Genomic DNA, 22,527 nt, shown 5'->3' on the forward strand with positions numbered 1-22,527 from the left:
AATTACCAAAAATTTTATGAGTATTATATCTGTGTGAATTTTATGCTAGGATTATCCATCTTTACATGGGTTAGATTCTATATTTTTAATTGTTGATAGCTAATAAAAAATGATGCATTTTATACCTTGTAGGAAAACCATGTATATGTCTCGTATTATAGACCTGTTTTTCAAGAAAATATACAAATTATATGGCATTCCTAGGACTATCACTTCAAATAGAGACTCTAAATTTAGTGAGTATTTTAGAAGATAATTATGAAAAAGGTTGGGTATTTCACTATAATTTAGAATTGTGCACCATCCACAAACCGATGGCCAAACTAAGGTCATCAATCGATCACTTGGAAGCTTATTGTGTGCACTCGTTGATGATTGGCCTAAATCTTGGCCTAGCATTTTGTCACAAGTTGAATTTACATTTAATAAATTTGTTAATAGATCAAGAGGGTTTAGTTTTTTTGAAGTTTTGTATGGAACTAACCCATTCTCTATAGTTGACTTAGCCCTAGTCTCTTCAATTGGATCAGTTTATAAATTTGTTCAAGAGAGAATAGATGTACTTCATAAGATACATGAACTGGTAAGACGAAATCTTGTCAAAAGCATGGCAAAGTATAAAGAAACTGCAAATAAAAGCATCATTAAGTAATTTTTGAACCCAATGATTTTGTTTGGGTTGTTTTATTTAAATAACATATTTCTATTAATATGTGAGGTAAACTTGCAAATCGACATATTGGTTCTCTTGAGGTCCTCAAGAGAATTAATGAAAATGCATATAAACTAAACATGCATTTTCATTATAATACTTCTAATGTATTTAATGTTAAGCATCTATCCAGATATTACAAAGATTCAATAGATGAAGAGCAGACTCTGATGATGAAGCATTTTAAGCCTAGGGAGATTGATGTAGTGCATTTTGAAAACATCAAAAAGGACGTGTTGAAGACACGCTTAAAAAAAATATACTGTTAATCTTGAATGCAGAAGCTCACCTCACTTCAAGCTTAAAGAATCAGGAGTTCAATTTGGAGCATGCTCAATAACATTTTGTCTGAAACTAAGTTTTGAATAATTAGTTTTTATTTTTATTTTCTTTCTTAGGTTTAGTTTCAATGGTTTGTTAGAATCTATTTGGGCCATTGGTTGGTGTATGCAGGATCTCAGGTAGTTTCTTAATGTTTATTTTTTTTTATAAAACAGAGACAAGCTGGATTCATTCCTTGAACGAATTTGGATTCAACTGACATCGTTTGGGTCCTTAAACCGTTAGGATCAAAAGACCTACCTATTAGGTCATTAGGCGGTGATTGAGTTTTCCAAAGGGAGAGAGACATATCTCTCCTCCCTTCCAACATCACTCATTATAAAACCTATGAATTTTAAATAATTTATTAAAGAAATAAAGATGAATTTTATGTGAAATAATGCCTTAAATTAAGTTTCTATTTAATTTTAAATTTAATCATTAATTTATATCTAATGTGAATCTCAGGTAAAAGCAAAATTCAATTTGGATTTGGATTTTGATTTAGAATTAAGAGGCAATCCAAATTCTGATTTGGATTTGAAATGCATTTCAATATGAACTTAATTAGGATTAAATTTAGGTTTTAATTTGAATTAAATCTTAATTTAAATTGGAGCTTTAATTGTAGTTTTATATAGAGTTTGGACCCATAGGGTGGGATGCCCCTTTATTAGGCCTTACTTGGATCCAATTTTCAAGTGGCAATAGACTTGAATTTTATAATATTATATTCAATAGGGTGGGATGTCTTTCACTCTCTCTCATGAGGTGATAAGTAATGAAATTTGTTAATTAGTTAATTAGGTAGATATTATCCTAATTACCTAACTTAATTGTCAAGGTAACTAAGGGTTGATTGGCCAAAGATTTGATTTGGTCAATGTGTTTAGGCTTGCCTATGTGGCAAGTACATTTAACCTAGACCCTCTAGGTGACACTATTTCCTAAGAGTTCTAATTTAAAATTACTTCAAATCTAAGCTAATCAACTAACCTAATCTTATTAGGAAGCCAAGTTGGAAATCTAGATTGGACTCTCTTCCCCTCACACGATTTTGGAGAGAGGAGTCCAAACACATTGTGAAAGCAATGTGGGAATGCCAAGTGGCATTTTCTCTCTCATATATTATAATATACTAATTAAATATTAGATAAATAACACTACTTAATGTAATTAGATAATTAGCTATGGGGTTTTTTATATATCCTAGAACCCCTAGATGTTTGGGGGGTAGGAGACCCTATCCCATATAAGGATCAGTGTGGTGGTGCCAAGTAGCATTCCACCTCTCATATTTTATTAATTAATTAAGAATAAAGAGATTAGCTGAAATAGGTTTTTGATATAGCTTAGGTCTCCTGCACATTTTTGGAGTCTGAACCCTAGCTTGGAATAGGAGTTAGTGAGGTGATTCCATGTGGCACCCTCTCTTATGTGAATTTTATTTTAAGTAAACTAATTATGTTAATTATGAGGTGACTTAGGATTAGAAGATCTATATGAGATGGACAGTTTGGATTGTGTAAAGAACAAGACCTAGCTTAGGGTAAGGTTTGGAAACCTTTAAAGAGGGAGTAGAGAACCCCATTCACGTTTTCTGAAGTCTCTCTCTCTCTCTCCTCTAAACCAACCCCCTCTCCCTTTATTTCTTTCTTCTTTTCTAATCTCTTAGGGTAGAAACCTCCATTAAAGTTTAAAGTATTGGAGGTATAGACCTCCATTAAAGCTGGTGTAGTCATTCATCTATTGGTATAACCTAGAGAAGGAGGATCATCGTAGGGTTGCAATTTCAATTTTTAATTTCTTTTTTGGCTTTTGAGGTAGGGTTTCCATAACTTTGGGTGCGTGTACAAGCTTGGGTACACAAATCATGCATGAGAACGAGTTTCCTATACATCCCTCGATCAAATATTAGTCCAAATCTAAGTAGGATCTATTTTTAAAGTTATTTCATGATTTCAAAACTTGAAATAGGTTTTCGGGAGATCGGTTTTAAAAAAAGTCTATGTTCTTTGTTGTTTTGACATGTTTCGTAAAGAAAATAATGTTTTGATTGGTAGATCTATATGTATAGTATGTTTAGATGTATTTAAGCATGATTAGATGATATTGTAATGAATCAAAATCATTTTTAGCGGCATTTCATTGTGAACTTTGATGCATGTTTATTTCTTGAAGTGTTTGTTGATGCAACATGTTATTTTTTTGTAATTTTTTATCTGACCAGTCTATTTATAAATTCATATCTTAAATAGATCATAAAAAATTTATGAAAATTTATAGAGATACTTTAATCACGTAGAGAAAGATTTTAGTACAAACCTTGCACTGTCTGGTTTGAATGAAGGAGATATGACCTCTACAAGTTGGAATAGAGAATATATCCTTATCAGTGATCTTGTTTCAATAGTATGACTTTGGAAAAATCAAAACCCTCTGAATCTGTATTATTTTGATGTAATCTTTTTATACTTTATTTTTTATATATATGTGAACCCATGAAAAAAATCTTGTATTTTGATTCCTTATGGTTTGAGAATTAAAAATCGGGCAAAGTAGTTAGATTATGTATTTTTTTGTGTTTTGTCTTATCTAGGGATAAAAGTTACTAAATATATTGAATTTTTAATTAATGTTTGGTAACGTATTTGGATTTAATTTTTCTTGTGCTTATTGTGAACATGTCAAGTTATGCTCTATAAAATTGTCAAAATTTATTTCATTGTTTATGATACCATGTTTGAGTTCACACTATCTGGATAGGCTTGTTTTTTTATCAAAAAATAATGATAGAATTTTTATAAATTCATCCATAATTATTTTGAGATCAAGTTTTTGCCTATGTTCAGGTAAGATGTATTGGAATACACTTTTAGCCTTTGTGTATGATTTGTATATAATAATGCATGTATGACATGTTATTGTGTTTCATAGCATGATTGTAATGTATGCATGATGCTTTAATGTATTGCATGATATGTTATATGCTATGTGATGTGCATCATGTTATAACTAAACGCTATAATTGTGTTATAAGACTTAGATGATTTATGCACATTTAAAAGCTCGAAAGAAAGCTTATGGGTTGTGTGAAACATGAGTTGTACCCTAAAAGAAGCGATGCTTAAGCCCAAGATAGAGGCTATTAACCCTGTGTATATGGTTAAATATGTTAAAGACATAAATTTATGAAGAAATCAATGGATTAAATATGAAATATAAATTAATTCTCTTGTGCTTATAAGGAGAGGGTAAGCAGTACACAAGTGCTCTGGGGGTTGCTTTATAGTATGAAAGGTAGTGCTCCCCAGCCTTGGAGTTGAGAAAAAATGCCTCACTTAGTACCACAGAGTGTTGGTGAATGAACTTCAGCTGAATGAGTACTAATATATCAGGGATTTGTGTTTTGGGTCTCTCTTTCTTGATAGTGGATCACCCCAATTCTATGGTCGGGCAGTGTGCAATGCTAGGTTAATAAGAAATAAGTTGTTTGAATGTATATTGTAGGCCTCTTGCCACTAAGTTTGGCTTTTATATTATACCCATAAACTATTCAGTAAGAAGAAGAAAACTTGTGTTGTGAATATAAGTTAGAGCATTGCATGGATCACTTAAAAAAGAGAAATTAATTAAAGATAAGAAGCTACCTATGCATATAGGGGTGATTTGGGGTATTGGGTACGTTCATGTATTGACAGCGAGTGTAATTGTTGAACACGGTTATGTGCATGTGATAGATGGCCACTTATCACTAAAATTGTATTTTTCTTCGTGAAAGATCACTAAGATTGGTTTTAGAAAATTTAAAAAACACACTTAACTGTTAGCCTATTTACAAACACACACCTAACTTTTGAAACATTACAAAGACAATCTTTTAACAAAGCAATTCTCAAAAGTTAGGTGTGTATTTATAAGTTTTCAAAATCTAGGTTGTGTTTGTAAATAGGCAAAAAATTGGCATGTTTTTGTAAATTTTTCTTGTATTTATCATGCATAATTTTTCAGTCTTCAAGAGAAAAGAATCACTAGCCAAATTTCAAGATTCTTCTAATATGAGAGAGAGAGAGAGAGAGATCTAACAATCAGGTGGGTATAGGCAAGATCCAACTGTTAACCGAGTAAATGAATAAAATAATAAAACATATCCAAATGATGTTAGGTCCAAGCATGAGGATAACAGGAAGATTTATGTGCAAGCAAAATATCTAGAAAGAGATCTAAATGGAAAGGTTGATCTCAGGCTCGACAACAAGAAATTATTTCCTAATTGCTAGGATACAATTGCTAAGAGTCCTCTTCAATATGTAAATTCTTGTAAATATCCTAAACTAAGAGTTTCTAATCTTTTAAGATGTGTTTAAGAAAGAAAGCAAAAAGGAACCATCTCTCAAGAAAAATCATTGAGTGAGAGAGAGGATCATGGACGTAGGCATTAAAACACCGAACCATGTTAATTGTGTTCTTGTTCTTGGTGTGTTTGCATTCATTCACCTATATTCTCTTGAGCAAAGCATTAGCAGAGTCTGCACCTATCTATTTTATTTATGTTAACAAATCATCTTATTTTTTGTTGGTTAGGCCATTACAGTTACTTTGGATTGGGTCAGTCCAATTGGATCAAATTTTAGCTCTATACACTACGTGATCGGCGGTCCTAGATGCCATCATGTGAGTCTTGTCTTTTGTGGATTTGGGTCTAACTTGCTAGTGGACCACTAATTAGGCATTCCCTTTACATGTAGTCAATATCGATGTTTTTATACTTCCATTGTTGTTTTGCTATTATGTGACAGAGTCCATGCATTGTAAATCTAACCAAGCATGATAGTGTGAGGGGGGGGGGGGGGGGTAGTGGGGTGGGGCTTAGGCCTTCAAGGTTCAATTTTTGTGGGCATCACTCCCATGCGCAAGCCAACATCCAATATTGGCTCTAGTGATGAGGGGTCTTGACTTTGGAGTTTTATGTCTCTTGGACGATGATCGTATTTATGGAAGGTTGAGCCAGTACAACTAGGCCTTCGATCCTCGACGTTATTTCTTTGAGTTACATAATAAAAAAAAAGACAATATGAAGTTAAAGCCAAGTGAAGTTCTCACATTCTTCAATGTGGTTTAAACTTTTAGGAATAAAATGAACACAAAATTATCATACTATCCTTGTAAAATGACACAATTTTGAAAATATCTCACAATTTGCCAAAATTCACACCATATCCACTACGCCTGATTCTTAACTTTTTTTGGATATTTTTACCCTTCACACAAGCGAACATGCTAAGGTCTATACACTACAAGAAAAATGTTAATTAGCGACGGAAATTTGCGACGGATTTTTTTCGTCGCAAATTAGCGACAGATTAGCTAGAGAAAACTTTCTTAATGAATCCGTCGCTAAGTAGCGACGGATTAGCGATGAAAGTTGTTTCATTGCTAATCCGTCGCTAATTAGCGACGAATTAACGACAACAAGTATTTCGTCGCTAATTCTCAATACAAGAAAAACATTTTAGCGAGGGATTTAGCGAGGGAAAATTTCCGTCGCTAATCCGTCGCTAATTAGCGACGGATTAGCGACGGAAAATTTCCGTCGCTAATCCGTCGCTAATTTTCGATTTAAACCAAGCGCGAAATTTTCCCTCTCTCCCTGTTTGAAATTTAAATCGACCGCGCTCGATTTAAATCGACCGCGCTCGATTTAAACCGAGCGACGTCGGAGAGCTTATTGGAGAGCATGTACATGAGAGTGGAGGACGGTGACGCCGGAGGACAGTCGGCGAACGCTGGAGGACGTCGGCGCCGGTTGACGGAGGACGACAATGCCGATTCACGGAGGACGGCGACGCCGGAGGACGGTCGGCAATCGCTGGATGATGTCGGCGCCGGTTCACGGAGGACAACAACGTCGATTCACGGAGGACGGTCGGCGATCGCTGGAGGACGTTGGCGCCGGTTCATGGAGGACGATGACGCCGGTCCACAGAGGATGACGGCGACGCCGGTTCACGGAAGATGACGGTGCCAGTTCATGGAGGACGGCGACGCCGGAGAGCACCGGTTCATGGAGGACGGCGACGCCGGTTCGCGATGAGGCAGAGCGATCGTTATGTGCATGCAATGCCTGTCGGGTGCGGTATAAGTCCGGCTTAGTGCTGCCGGAATACCGCCCGACAAGGATCAATTTTTTTTTATTTTTTTTTAAAAATTTAGCGACAGATTAGCGACGGATAATGTCCGTCGCTAATCTGTCGCAAATTAGCGACGGAATTAACGACAGATAATTTTTTTCGCTAATTAGCGAGCAAAAAATCGCGATGGCCTCTATCCATCGCTAATCCGTCGCTAATCCGTCGCTAAACAGTTTAGCGACGGCTTAGTGACGGATTAGCGATGGATAGAGGCCGTCGCTAATCCACGGTTTTCTTGTAGTGATATACGTACGTTGTTCAAAGCTCACAATATCTCAATAAAAATGAGATTCACATGAATATTTTGCAGACTTGATAAAGATTGCATAAACAAATTTGTGAACTTGGCTAACTTGAATCCCAACAAATGAAAGTTTTTAGTTAGAGAAGGTTTCCATGTAATCAATAGTGTGAAGGTCCAGACGTTCGCAATTTTGTGACACAAACCTGCTGAGCTCACTAATCAGTATATATTTGTGAAGTTAGGGACTTTCACAACATAGATTTGTGAAGTTCAGACACATATTTATGGACATCAGTCTTGACATTAAGCGAGTTTTTAGTTAAAAATAACACTTTCATCATTACACCTACATCTCAAGCATAGATTACAAAGTTCAACAATTTATGCTTAATTATGTTATGATATGCTATAGAGGTTAGATGTTATTTTCATTATTATAGTGAACATCTATAGCATTGGTTTGCTAATGTAGTTGTATATCCTCTACAATCATCCTTTGATCATATACAACATTAATTGTTGGTGAAAGTTGTTCATTACCGGCTAGGGCTTCTTCGAGTTGCATATTGGGTCTAGGGTTTCTACGATCTTTTGCAGTTGGAGGACAGGGTTTCCATGATCATTGTCACCCCTATTTCTCTATCATCCGACTAGGGTCTCTCTCTCTCTCTCTCTCTCTCTCTCTCTCTCTCTCTCTCTCTCTCTCTCTCTCTCTCTCGCTCTCTCTCTCTCTTGTGTGTGTGTGTGTTGTAACAAAGATATCTCAGGACCACGATCACACAATGGAGGAGTCATTGCTACACACAACACACAAGGGATTTATGAGGGTTCAATCAGTGTTGTGAGAGGCGTATGCCTCAGTACTTGAAGCGTACGCCTCACAGGCGAGGCGCACGCTCAAGGTACTGAGGCGCACCCTCAGTACCTGAAGCGTTCAATAATTGCTTTGAATACATAATTATCTAAAATAATTTCAAATATAACACTGTTTGGATTGCCCCCACTATGATTTCAGCTAAATGTTTGATGCAAGTTTCAATAGCATTAATAGCTCCCGATTAATTGCGTGGTGGTAAACCACTAAAAAACTTGCATTAGTATAACTAACTTAAATTTACATATACCTGTATATAAGTAAGAGATGTGCGCAAAAGTGCATTGCTGAAAAACTATAGTTTCATGATAGTTCTATTGCATGTATGCATTTGATATGTCCAAGAAAAAAATATTTATATGCATCACTAAGATTTTTTTTTGTTTAGGCCGTTTTTGATGGAAACAAATTCAAGGTTATAATTTAAAAAAAATGGGAGCTATTTATTTTTCAAGTCCTTCAAAAACCTTATATTTACTAAATCAACCATCAAACAAACTCATATATGCATATAACAAACTCATATATGTATATTTATATTAAAAAACCATTTACCAGTGCTATTTTATTAATATTATATATTTTATTATTTTGATCATGAAGCTTACGCTTCAACGCCTCGCTTCATAACATGCTCAACGCCTCGCTTCGCCTCATCGCATTTAACAACCTTGGGTTCAACTACTTGAGATCCAAACGGATAGTTGTAAGTCTGATGCTTTTCTAACCATTCATTCACTTACTTTAATCTCTCTTAGATATAGGTTTTCACAAAAAAAATTAAGCAATGCTAGGATTATAAGCATTCAATTTAGAAGCTATAGAGTGTGATCGATATGAAAAACGTATTTGTCATAATTTCATAGAAAAGAAAATTGTACAATATTTAAATTTTTTCCGAAAGAGTTGTTGAAACTTAAAGAGTGTTTTCATATAATTTGTTCATTGTTTTCTCTGTGTTTAGCTTTTTGCGTTGTGAAAAATAAAGGCACAAATGTTAAATCGTTGATCAGAAACATACGTTTTTTGCTGAATTTAAGGGTTTATGTTCGTAAGATTAAGCCTCGGGCAAATTTGCGAAGAAAAAACCACTCGGCTGAAGGGCAGAATTAAGATAGGTACAAATTAAACTAAAGATATTAGGGATAACAAATAAAAAAATTTATCTTAAAATAATTTCATTTTTATTGAGTTATTGATTAATTTGATATAAAGGAAAAGATCATGAACGAGGATAGGTAAAAATCAGGAAAAATATGGTGTACTCTCTTCATTCTCTTTCTGGAGCTTTACTAGAAGTAGCACCACTTAACAATTTGTTCTAAGTTGCTAAGTGTTATATATGTTTTGTGAATTTAGTTCAAATATGATTTTTTTTTCATCTAGTGTCAGCATATCCTGAATCTGTATGAAAATTTTCACTTCTTAGCATACTTTTGGATGGGTTAGTCAAAATTGGTTAACGTGGAATGCAGCCACAAGCAATGTTAGCCTCACATCATCAATGTAAAAAGGCCAAATTGGTTCTCTTTTTTCTATTGGCAACCCTTCATCATCATAAGTGTTTTTTCTACTTATCTCAGAAGCTTTCCCAGCTGGGCCGTGTTGGCCTCTCCCTTGAGTTTGACCTTGCATGGCTTCCAACAACTGGAATTTAGCCAGTGTCCAACTTAGTAGATATAGAAGGAAAGGATGCACCAATACTCTAGTGCATGGGTTCTTCCTCATTGTCAATACATTTAGTGCTCAAGGTCAGTTCTACATTAGTCTCTTCTTGTGAGTTTAGCTTCTATGGACACTAAAATTTAAAGATTGGTCTTATATATGTGCAATACTTGTATTTCTATCATTACTTTCTGGTTTGTCTTGTACATGTGCATTGCCTTCTATTTTGTCTTCTGTTCTTATGTGTTAATCCCTCTGATCACATGGTTTATGTCCCTTCTGTAAGTATAGGTACTCAATTGTTTCAAACAGTGGGACATCTTCTCTAAAAGAAGCTAGGATATCTGTGATCAATGTAGAAGAAATTCACCAATTTTTCATAAATGGTGACGTGCCTATGGTGAATTTTGCATCCCAACGTGGCACTGGTTAGATAATGTTGTTTATAGCATAGTTTCTTGATATGGTGCAAGATGTTTTTATTACAGATGTGCACTTAAATATCTGAAGGACCCTCAAATCCTGTGATCAACTTGAAGACACTGTTGCAATGTGACATTAGGTAAGTTTTTCTTGGATGTGCAGGCTATTAAAAACAGAGTACATAGAGCAAACTTAGTGTGGGACATAGATAGAGATTCACTTATTGTTTTATGCCATTAAATAAGTAATAAATAACTTAATTATAATTCAAATGGATGAAGCAGTAACATATGGCCATCTTGGTAACGTTTTCCATTACGAAAAAAATAATGAGGATAAGGTACTTTAGTGTACTGAGGCTATCTGCATGACCTGGGTTTTATCTCTGCAGACCATAATGACAATTTTTTTAGGGTCATGGATATCAAAACCAATATAATTTTGCTGCTCCATGAAAACCTAGCTCAACCAAGCTCTACTAGTGGCATGGTAGATTTTCATTGTTATTCATTGGAGGTTCTCATTGTTTGGGCTTTGACTTCTCCTAACAAAACAAGTAGATATTTTTTGCTCGTGTGTGGATCGTGGATTTTTAACATTATTTAGGTTTTTCGTTGGTAGCAGGTGACTATGGTCCTTCAATTTTTTAGCCCTTACTCTACTGGATCCACTTCCAAATATATTGGCTAACTTTATTATAAGGTCATTATGCATATCTGATCCATTTTACGAGCTTGGTAGAATTTGTATTTTGTGTTCATCCCCACTCTCTTCTACTAATCTTGACTTTCAAATTTTGGTTCCTACAAGTTGGCCCTGCAAGTGTCCCAAATTACAAGTTGTACCAAGGAAAAGCTTATTGAAGGATAATGCAAAAGGCTTCTCTCGATTCTTTCTGATCAGGTAAATTAAACTTGTCATATTGATAATTTTTGCCATTATTGTGTTGTTGTGGGAATCAAATGCTTCTATCTTACGCAGCAAGTTTTCCATTTTTTGCATTTACATTTTATTTTTAAAGTTATAACTCTGCTATTTCTATAGTCATTGTTTAGTTTCTGCTATTTCTATGTTTCTTATGTTGATGCATGTTTATGTTCCTAATTGTGACACTAGTTTCTATGACCCTTATCTTGTCAGCATTTAGGTTTTATGTTTTATGGATATGTTATGAGTAGATGGGATCCTTGTAGGGAGGTGTTTGTTGGATGCAGGAAGAGATGATGAGGTAATTCAAATAAAGAAAACAAATGGGGACCGCTTTTTTATGGAGTGTTTTTTGGACTTTGATGATGTGGAATAGTCTCATATTGAAGAATCTCAAAACGGTTGTGGGCTTTATAACCTACATGAAGATTCTAACACTTGTTTCATAGAACAAGAGAATGGGATGGCTACCACACACAAGCACGCTCGCCCGTCGTGATGAGCCAGGCTGAGTTCGGGTTCAGGTAATTGGCCCTTTAGGGCCCTATCCACTATAAGTCTAATGTTCTTTTTGTCTCGCATTACTGTTTTTATTTGGATTAAATAATGGGTTAAGAGAAATGGATAACGGATTGTTTCGTTATCGGGTCACGTCACTTCGTATTTTGTAACGGGTCTCTTCCACGTTTTGTAACCGTTTGAGGGTTATAAAACGTGGTTAGAGAACTGGAGTTTCATATACGAAGACGCTTGTGACTCTTGCATTTTTGGTTTTCTCTACCGATTCAAATCGTTGAGGCTATTGTATCCTGGGGGAAGGACGCCAGCCTCTTTTTGCACCGTATGTGGGGGCGAATCTTCTCTAAGGAGAGTATTCTTATATGCCTTAGCCTTCCGCAGAATAATAACATGTTTTATTTGTTGTTCTTATTTTGTTCAATGCATATGTTTGATCTTTTGATCTTGTCTGAATTTTGGTTTAAAATCGTATTTGACATGCTTGAACCCTGTTACTACATGAATTAAATGTTTTATTTCTATATCATGTTATATGAAAATCCGAATTACAACATGATCCTATTTTTTATTCTAACAGTGTTGATAGAAACTTGCCGATGATCACAAGAAAAAACCATTTTTCACAGCCCTTGTAGACAAAATTGCACCAAATGAAGAAGTTTGGGGACAGGTAAATTATTGTCAATGACTTTTGACTTTTCCATATTAGTAATCGTAATTCTATCAACAACAAAACGGGAGACATCCTAGTAACTCATTGCACTTGGAAAATATGAAAATTGGGGATTTTGTTGTACTTATAGTGTTGTCTTCCTATGTATTTCTTCTCTTTGCAGATAGTGCAGTGCGGGAACACAAAGGCTAGTGAAAGGCAGTTTTTTCTGGGTAATACGTGATAATTGACTCTCAAACTTTTGTTTTGCTTATAACTGTCATAATTACGCAACGGTTATCACTCTTTATGTGGTTTTTTTTCATGTAAATGGATTGTCTCAGTAGATATTATGATCATCCATTTAAAGAAACCTTAAATGTTGCAGTAAACAAGATTTATGTATAAAACTTTTCCTTAGTTTACATTTGTAATCATTTGTCTTTGTTGTTATTATCTTTTAGAAGGGATTTTTGTCATTTTGCTATAGCAACAACTACTGTAAGATGAACAGGTGCATTCTGATCATTTTGTTACAACAAGTCCAATTTTAAAGTCAATAGGATCATTTTGGTTATCTTGCTATAGCAACGCAATTTAAAATTGGACAGAGGTTTTGAGCATAGATTATTTTGCCTCTTAATTTCAATCATATTTTTCTAAGAGCCATATTCTGTGTGAGTTGTCTATATATATAATTATTGTTAGAAACTTCGTGTTTCAATTTCAGCCAGTAGAACTTTATCATATTTGTTTCTTATACATAACTCCCTTATGCCACACTTGGACCTCACATTTGGACGTCACATATGTCCTGCGTTTGTCATAGTTAAAACCATCTGCATCATTCTAGCAAGAGCACCAGAGTATTTGGTTGTCTGCAATTTTTTTACCAATGACTTTCTCAAAGAAAATTTATAGGTTGAGTGTTGGATATCCTCTCGTTGTTATATACTGAACTGGAGAGCTGCTTGGTGCAAGTCTTTTTTGTTTTGTATTTGAGAACTTCTAGCAAAGTGTTTTTTTTTTCACAGAATGATGTACCTAGTGACATCAATCCTGGATAGTCTTATCAATTTCTTGTTTAGAAATATCTGAACCTTGTATATTTTCATGCATGACATATTTGTTGTTAAACCATGTCAATGGTTGTGGCTTCTTTCGACCACAACTAGTGATCAGAATTCCCCGGTCCTGAATGATCATATGATGCTCAGTAGTCCAACGTGGAGTGGAGCTATACATGGACCTAGAAAGAAGGTCCACTTTAATGTTAGCAGCTACTTCCTTATATTAACTGGTTTCATTGTTCATGGGCTTGAAGTCAGTTTTTCCCCTTCTATTTTTACTTAGAAACATATGCCCCCAAAGATATTGGATAGTATTGATTATCTGCCAGTATTCAATAAATCTATTTCAACATAAATATAAAATAATATATATAGATAGATGAAAACTAATGTATTTAGTTTTTTGCCAAAAAGGGCTATAGTGATGGTTGTAGCCGTTACTAGTGGTGAATTGTTGTTTTTTCAAGCAAAAGCCTATAGCGACCACCAAATCTGTCACTATAGGTATATTTTCTTGCGACTGAAGTAACTGTCACTAGAGTTTTTTTAATGATGGCTTGACTGTCACTAAAAGATTTAGTGACCAAACAACTAGCAATGGATTATGTGGTGGCCTTTAGCGACAAATCTTGGAAGATTTAACGACAGTAAGGACTGTCGTTAAAATACTATTTTTGTTGTAGTGTGCATTCAATCCCCACATGATATTGAGACATTGCACATATGCAGGTCCACACAATAAATAATAAACTAGTGCAATCGGGTTTTGATGAGAGGGTGTTGCCTGTGCACCCCCGGAACACGCACTGTAGCTACAGTGCGTGTTCCGGGGTCCCCACTGAGAGCCACGTGGTGCTCAGTGGGGGTGCACGGGGGAGCCGTACATCAGCCTGCAGGATGTACGGCGGTGTACGGCTCCCCCGTACACCCCACTGAGCACCACGCGGCGCTCAGTGGGGACCCAGGAACATGCACTGTAGCTACAGTGCGTGTTCCTGGGGGGAACATATAACCTGCCCTCGGTTTTGATTATGGCTTTTGATGTGCACTGGAATTATTGGTCGTAAATATTTTGGTATAAGGTGAAATTCAAGTTTATAAACCCTAATTTTCATAGAAGCGCACCAACCACCATTTGCACAGTACTGTTGATCAAGAAACACATAATGATCATTGCGCTTTTAGTTTGGGCATTCTACTAGTAGGAACTGCAGTTGAAACCCAGGAAGTTTCTAGAGACACCCTATTAGAAGTACTGAAGTTTATGAATGTGCTGATGCTTCACATCAAGGCCTATATGTTGGACTTGACTCCATGAATTTCTTAGTCAAGTATTTGTCCCACGATATAAACTCATAACTAGACCCGACTTCTGGCTAAAGTGGATCTTAAGCAATTTGATTGTTCCAATTCATGTTCATTTAGAAGAAGATGGCAATACTGCAGAAAGCAAAAACAACCTTGTTTGATTTTTTTTTTTTTTGAAAGAAGGTTTGAATTCATTTATCTTTATTAACCCTCTGAAGTATCCTCTGAAGTAATTGATCTAAGTGGGGATCCCTTGTAGGCAAGGGGCGAGCAGTTTTAATTTAACCGATTGGGCGTGGGCCATATATGGCAGGCTGTCAAGTTCTTAGAAAAACTTGATATAGTAAGTTGCATGAAGGAGTTATGGTGAATTAGTAAGGCAGCAGACAAAATTCTTTTGATGACGAAGAACCCTTGCCAAAGCGAAGAAAAACCCAGGTGGGGCCTGCGACCACCCTGCCTTACATGGCCCATCTCTGATACACACCCGTGTTCAAGCAGGTTTTGATCCGGTGCCTTCATCTTAGCACCCTCACAGCCACCCTGCTGGCTACGCAGGCGACTCCTGCGGTGGTGACATGGTGTGATTTTGTGTTCTAGGCTGAATACTTATAAAATGTTCGGCCCTTTTAATAAGGGCGCAGTGCATTGGGGCACCCATTTCTAATAGGAGGGATCCCCTTTTTTATAAGGCCTGAACACTCCATCTGATCCTGCAGCAGACTGGTTTGTTTCATCCTATTCCCCAAGCCTTTGAATTGCAAACCCCATATGAAACATGAAAAGAGAAAATGTGCAAGCATACCAGAAAAGTTTCTTATTAATAATGCTTCAACATGGACACTGAAAATCTTGCATTGATCAATTCAGACTCAAATTCAGTTACACAACGACACCAAATAGTCTAAAAGGCATAACTCTGCATCACCAAAGAACTGAATAGCCAAGAACACCTGATTATTACTAATAATCATTATTTAGGCTATCTAACGACTCGCACTTGCCGTGATTTTTCTCACTTCTAATTTGTTGCTGCTACTGCAGTAGCCTGGAGGTGGTTATCCAATGCCTTGAAAGTGTTGATTGCAAACTCCTGGATTAAGGTTGGCTCCCCAACCTCATCACTGGCCTTCTCATACTCAATATCCCACTTGATTTTACAAGAATTGCCATCTTCACTAGGGACAACAGTTATTGTGGGAGTGAAGACCTTGAAGAAGTTCAAGATATCTCCTTCAATGACTGTGTAGCCAACTGTCTTGTTTGCCTCATCCGCTAACACTACCTTTTCCTTGGCAGAAGTGACAATTGGAATCCCTATAAAGCAACAAACAGAAAACCAAAGATTGAGTAACACATCATCAGCCAAGACCTTTGTCAGAAAAAAAATCATGATCTTTTCTAGTTATGCAACAAATTTCATTATCTAACAACATAGGCATCTCTAGAAAGCAATAGAGGAAAATGCGACATAAAAATAGACTGTCTAATTGGAGGAAAACATTATACATGATATATATTTCCTGAAGGATATCAAGTCAAAAGAATCATGGTTGATCTGGGTCCCACCTGACTTCTAGAGCAGTGCATCATTCAGATCCAGATCTGGCCTAGATTTGAAGATGTGGGGGTGGGTCATGATTCAGTTTTTTCATCACAATAGCTGATCCAATACAAAGTGGTTGCAAACTTGCAAATGATGTTTTTATAGGTGAAAATTTTTAGGGATCACATCTACTTTAGATCCGAACATAAATCAGGTGTAATCTCATATTTGGATCCATCAAAGTCTGATTAAATAATTCTAAGTCCAAAATAAACACTAAATTAAATTCAGATTTGGACCGGAGTTCCAATAGATCCTGATCTGGTCTTCAACCTAGTTTCCACTGTAATATGATCATCTAAAATTTATATCAGAATTTTCAGTCTTGATTAAATATATCGTATGGTTTAATTATAACCTCCACATTGGAATTCTCCATGTAGTTAAGAGTCATTATAGTCAAGAATAAGTAAATAATATCAAATAATAAATGAAGAAGCTTGACATTGGTCACCTAGCAAAATATGAAAATTTAGGAATTATGAAATGAATGTGTAAGAAGTTTAAAGGCTCCTACAGTGTATGGAACCAATCATACTAATGGATAGTATGTTGCATAGTTGCAAATCCATTCTTCGGAACATACCGATGAGGAAAATCTTATGATCTTTGAAAATGTTACTTGTTTTTGGGTAAATCAAGGGAAATTTTTTTATTTTATTATAAAAATTTATATTTCCCCCCTTTATATTTTAGTTTTATATTTTATTTTATGATAAAAGAATTTTGCCAGATCATAATAAAATTTTAGGGTAGCCTATCATAATAAAAAATTTATTTTATTATAAAAATTTATATTGCCCCCCTTTATATTTTAGTTTATTACAAAAAAAATTTGCCCCCCTTTAATCAAAATATAAAAAATTATTTATTTTCCTCTTTATATTTTATTTTATTATAAAAAATGTTTGCCTCCTTTAAGAAATATATAAAAAATTATATTGCCCCCTTTCTATTTCAGTTTTATATTTTATTTTATTATAAAAAAAATTGCCCCCCCCCCCCCCCTTCAGCAAAATCCTGAAAATTTATATTACCCCTTTATAATTGAGTTTTATATTTTATTTTATTATAAAAATTTCTTGCCCCCTTTTAAGCAAAATCCTGGATCCGCCACTGACAATGTTAATAACTCATAGATAAAGTTTAATTACCTTCACCATACTTTATCTCACGTACGGTGCCCACTGACTTGCCATCCCCTTCAACAATGGTGATGCTCTTGTATTGCTCAGGGAAGATCTTGGGGAAGAGCTCAGATGATTCAACAATGGCTTGCCAGTACCTATCTGCAGAAGTCTTGAGCTCAACCTCAGTTTTCAGAATTGCAGCCATTTCTTCGGATTTGTTGCTTCCCCCTCACACAAGTAATGCAAGCTAAGAAGAGGAAAGAGAAGAATACTAAAAAAGGTGAATAGAGATGTGAAGAAATTCCTGGGAGTGAGGAATATATATAGGGTGAGATCCAACCATGTTTATGACAATGTCTTACCTGCCACCGTCAGTGTAGGTGTAGATAAATGGCCACATCTTTATGGGGGTTGGGACCAAAGTTATTGACCATCAATTAATTGTAATGCATCCCAGTTTTTATATTGCATTAGCTCCTCAACTGCATGTTTAGGTCGGACTGTCATAATTGAGGGTCTCTAGCTAGTTCGAATTTCACGGGGTTATATTCTGAAGATTGCATATTTATATTAAAAAAAAAAAGAACTGCCTAGCTGCATAATGCCAGTTAGATTTTTTAACCATGAAAACTTGACAAAGGTATCTAAGCTTTACAAGACCTACCATTCCTCCCCTACCACAACTCGCCATATATATATATATATATATATATATATATATATATATATATATATATATATATATATATATATATATATATATATATATATATATATATATACTTTATTTATGTAGTATAGTCCTTATGATAAAGAAGAGAAGAACAAGAATAAAAAAATGGATTAACTATTTATTGTATGTTAATGAAAGATTGAGTTATTACTAAACAAAAAGGATAAAGTGTGAAATGAATTCACACTACAACAGAGCAGTAGATTAGCGACGACCACCTTCCGTTGCTAATCCGTCGCTAATCCGTCGCTAACATGGTTAGCGACGGATTAGCGACAACGCGGCGACAGTATGCTTACGTCGCGAATATTTCGACGCTAACTGGCGACGGAATTATTCCATCGCCAAGTCCGTCGCTAATTGCGACGGAATAACGAGCGCTCTATTCCGTCGCCAATCCGCCGGTACTAAACGGCGACCACGGCGTGGCGACGGATTTAATTCCGTCGCTAAGCCGTCGCTAGATTAATATGAATAGCGACAGAATCATCCGTCGCTAATCCGTCGCAAAAACGAAAAAAAATCAAAAAAAAATTATTTAAAAATTAATTACGGAGAACTGTACAATTTATATTTCCTGTACAATTTATATTTCCTGTAAATAAAAAACAAACCACACAAAAAAATTCATATAACAAGTATCTATAATAATTAATCGTTCCACCTTAAAACTAAGAAGTTTAATTATTTACAATTCAACAATTACAATTAGGAAAAATAAAAAAAATAGAACTTCTTCAACACAGTCCTCTAATCATCGCCAAGATTTTGTGCGTCTTCTTGTTCATTGTCTTTATCTGTCCCTTCAGCTCCACTACCCTGATTATCGCTAGCAGCCTACACAAGAAAAGAACAGTCAGTATTGATAAACAAAATATAATGAAATAAATTACACACTATATGTGATTCTATCATGTGCTCATGTGTGATCTAAGGCAATAAAAAAACTCTATATGTGATTCTATCATGCTCATATGTGTGCTAAGGCAGTCAAAAAATTGAATATGTGATTATAGCATGTTCATATGTGTTCTAAGGCATATAAAAAAACTCTATATGTGATTCTACCATGCTCAGATGTGCTTTAAGGCAAGCAAAAAACTATATATGTGATTCGATCATGCTCGTATGTGTGCTAAGGCAGTAAAAAAATTGAATATGTGAATATAGCATGCTCATATGTGCTCTAAGGCAGGCAAAGCCAAAAATTTTATATGTGATTCTATCATAAATGATATATAACATGTTCATATGTGTTCTAAGGCAGTTAAAAAACTCTATATGTTATTATAGCATGTTCATATGTGTGCTAAGGCAGTCAAAAAATAGAATATGTGATTATAATATGCTCATATGTGTTCTTAGGCAGTAAAAAAACTGAATATGTGATTATAGCATGCTTATGTGTTCTAATGCAATCAAAAAAACTTTATATGTGATTCTATCATGCTCATATGTGCTCTAAGACAGACAAAAAGTTAAATATATATATATATGTGATTCTATCATGCTCATATGTGTGCTAAGGCAGTAAAAAATTTGAATATGTGATTATAGCATGTTCATATGTGTTCTAAGGCATCTAGAAAAACTCTATATGTGATTCTACCATGCTCAGATGTGCTTTAAGATAGTCAAAAAAACTATATATGTGATTATACCTGAGAGGGACCTGGAATCGAAGATCCCCTATCCTGAACAGCGGCCTTGATCTCATTTCGGAGAAAGGGGGCGACGGTGTATTGGAAGTAGTTATTCAGTGATTCATTAATGATCTCGCGTACATCATCACCGGAAAGAATAGTCGGCTGCTTGGAGCTTATGTCGGCGCAAGAAGTTGGTGAGCCGTAACTGGAAGAACCAATAACTGGTGAAGTGTTCATATTACTCCCAAACCCGAACACGCGACCTTTTTTGGGTTCACCTGCTGCAGTCACCCATGCTGTAGGATCAAATGATGGATGCTGAGTAGCGTCTTCACCATATCGCTCTACCATTTGTTGCTCATATGCCTCCTACAAAATAATGTTTAAAGTATTCATTAATAATTAATGATAACATTATGATGACTTGCATATATATTGCAATGATTATTAATAGAATTAATACATACTGTTGTCGTTCTCGCCTTCTCTGATACGAAGACTCCCGTGGTCTTCCGTTTATGTGTTTCTACAAACACATCCTTATATGGTACACTGCCTCCTTTTTCTGCTTCCTGCGAAGTTAAATGACAAAAGATTTAGTACACAAATTTGCAACTATACTTATAAAATTAATATTATATATTGATGAGTTACCATTTTCTTTAGGTGGCTCCCAAATGTCTTAGATCCACCTGTGTGTAGATGGGCTTCGGGCATCTTCGATCGATTTTGTGAAGCCTTCGCAGAGCGATTTTTAAATGCATCTCCCGCCCACATATCGCACATTTCATCCCAGTAATCTCTCCTGATAGTAATAGGACCATGGCCCTTCCACAGTAATGGATCATCTACTACGCCAGATGCTTTTTTTGCTGCAGTCTTCATAGTGTGCAGCATGTCTGCAAATCGATTGGCAGCCACCTTCTGCCACACCTTCCTTGCATCATTTTCTTCCACCGTAGTTGCAAAGCGATTCGAAGCCTACAAATATTTTCAGAAAGTTAGTAGACATTGCTTAAATAAATTAAATATGAAACACATTAACTATGAGGAACAACTGTATACCATGAATGAGGACCACAATCTGTCTAATACCTCCTTTGGGTACTCTTTCCATTGAGCAACTGGTCCTGGTAGATGTTGAAGAAGTGAATTCCTAATTTCTCGTACTACTTCTTGTGGCTCAAACCTCGTGCTGCACATGAATTGTTACACAGTAAATATCAATATAAAATATTTAAAAGATATGCAATAATTGAAAACAAAATACTTACGGTCGATTATCGATATACACTATTCGAATGAGTCTTCTTGTGCCAGCCTGTGAAGACCCTGTTTCCTGTGTTGGCTGTTGACTTGTGCGATCAACTGGTGTAGGTGGGTCGTATACAGGCGCAACATCATCTGTAAAAAAATACACACCAAGTTCTCAGAATGTGCATTTGAACTAATCAAGCATCTAATTAGTTATATGATATACCTATCACAGGAGCCCGTGAAGATGAAGGTTGAGCCTGGCTACTACTGGATGAGCGACCACTATAACCTCCACGAACCATATTCTAACAAATAACATATGTCATACAATACATTCAAATAATTCACATCAAGTATTACAATGCATTCAAGTCATTCACATCAAGCATTGCAATGCATTCAAATAATTCAAATCATTGACATCAAGTATTGCACTAATTCAAATCATTCGTTAATTGCATAAATTATAATACATTCAGATAAATTACAATGCATTCGAATCATTCGTATCAAGTATTACAATACATTGAAATAAAATTTTTAATCATTCATACCAAGTATTGCAATACAACTCACATCAAGTATTACAATGCATTTAAATAGAGGTTTGTAGTATAAGATTTTTTTCACTAGCTTGAGAATTCTTCCTCGTCACTAGTTTGACTTTCTTCTTCTTCTTCTTCTTCTTCTTCTTCTTCTTCATTGTTTGCCCATCCACTTGGTACATCATTTGGATCACATTCCTCTATGAATGTTTCATCAGCTAATGGAGATATGACATGCATATCATGCGCAACATCGTGACCATAAGCGAAGTCACAGACATCATCTTCTCCATGAAACGTCCAGTTCTGATAATCACTCACAAAACCCTTCCTGTATAGGTGATGTCTAACGCCATGAGGTTCTACAAATCGATTATTCTTACAAATCTTGCAGGGACACCTAATCCGACCTGTGGGATCTACCGTACTGACACTTGCCGTTGCAAATTCAATAAAACTGTCGACACCATCCATATATTCATGCGATAACTCATTGTCCACTATCCTACGGTACATCCATTCACGGTTTGCAGTCATTCTGTCGTATGATGTTACGAATAGTATCCTAACCAGTTAAAAGAGAACCATCAAAATGCTATGATGAAGAAAATATCAAATTTATCATGCAATATATGATGTCATACAATCACAAGAATTATGATGCATGCATTGATAACTTAATATTTTCATGTGCAAACTATTCA

At 35.5% G+C, this 22,527-nt stretch overlaps 2 protein-coding genes across 2 annotated transcripts; both read right to left on the reverse strand.

Moving 5' to 3' along the window:
• Positions 1-15,700: 15,700 nt before the first annotated feature.
• On the reverse strand, positions 15,701-17,936 carry LOC149812868 (MLP-like protein 423). Its single transcript, XM_089992388.1, has 2 exons — positions 17,667-17,936; positions 15,701-16,223 (listed from the first exon to the last, which is right to left on the reverse strand). The coding sequence occupies exons 1-2, from the start codon at positions 17,845-17,847 to the stop codon at positions 15,928-15,930; spliced, it is 477 nt and encodes a 158-aa protein (XP_089848514.1). The 5' UTR covers positions 17,848-17,936; the 3' UTR covers positions 15,701-15,927.
• Positions 17,937-19,041: 1,105 nt separating this feature from the next.
• On the reverse strand, positions 19,042-20,306 carry LOC149812869 (uncharacterized). The gene is made up of 2 exons (XM_089990697.1): positions 20,037-20,306; positions 19,042-19,212 (listed from the first exon to the last, which is right to left on the reverse strand). Exons 1-2 carry the CDS (start codon positions 20,256-20,258, stop codon positions 19,126-19,128), a joined length of 309 nt encoding a protein of 102 aa, XP_089846823.1. The 5' UTR covers positions 20,259-20,306; the 3' UTR covers positions 19,042-19,125.
• Between the last annotated feature and the right edge of the window lie 2,221 nt (positions 20,307-22,527).

The sequence above is a fragment of the Nuphar pumila genome, chromosome 16, assembly GCF_984573655.1.
Source record: "Nuphar pumila chromosome 16, dmNupPumi1.hap1.1, whole genome shotgun sequence".
Taxonomy (NCBI): Eukaryota; Viridiplantae; Streptophyta; class Magnoliopsida; order Nymphaeales; family Nymphaeaceae; genus Nuphar; species Nuphar pumila.

Excerpts from the sequence above, each read along its gene's own strand:
- LOC149812868 (XM_089992388.1), bottom strand. The coding sequence starts at position 17,847 with ATGGCTGCAATTCTGAAAACTGAGGTTGAGCTCAAGACTTCTGCAGAT. Across the intron at positions 16,224-17,666 it reads TGAGATAAAGTATGGTGAAG|GGATTCCAATTGTCACTTCT; the intron begins GTAATTAAACTT and ends GTTGCTTTATAG.
- LOC149812869 (XM_089990697.1), bottom strand. The coding sequence starts at position 20,258 with ATGAACACTTCACCAGTTATTGGTTCTTCCAGTTACGGCTCACCAACT. Across the intron at positions 19,213-20,036 it reads CGATTCCAGGTCCCTCTCAG|GCTGCTAGCGATAATCAGGG; the intron begins GTATAATCACAT and ends TTTCTTGTGTAG.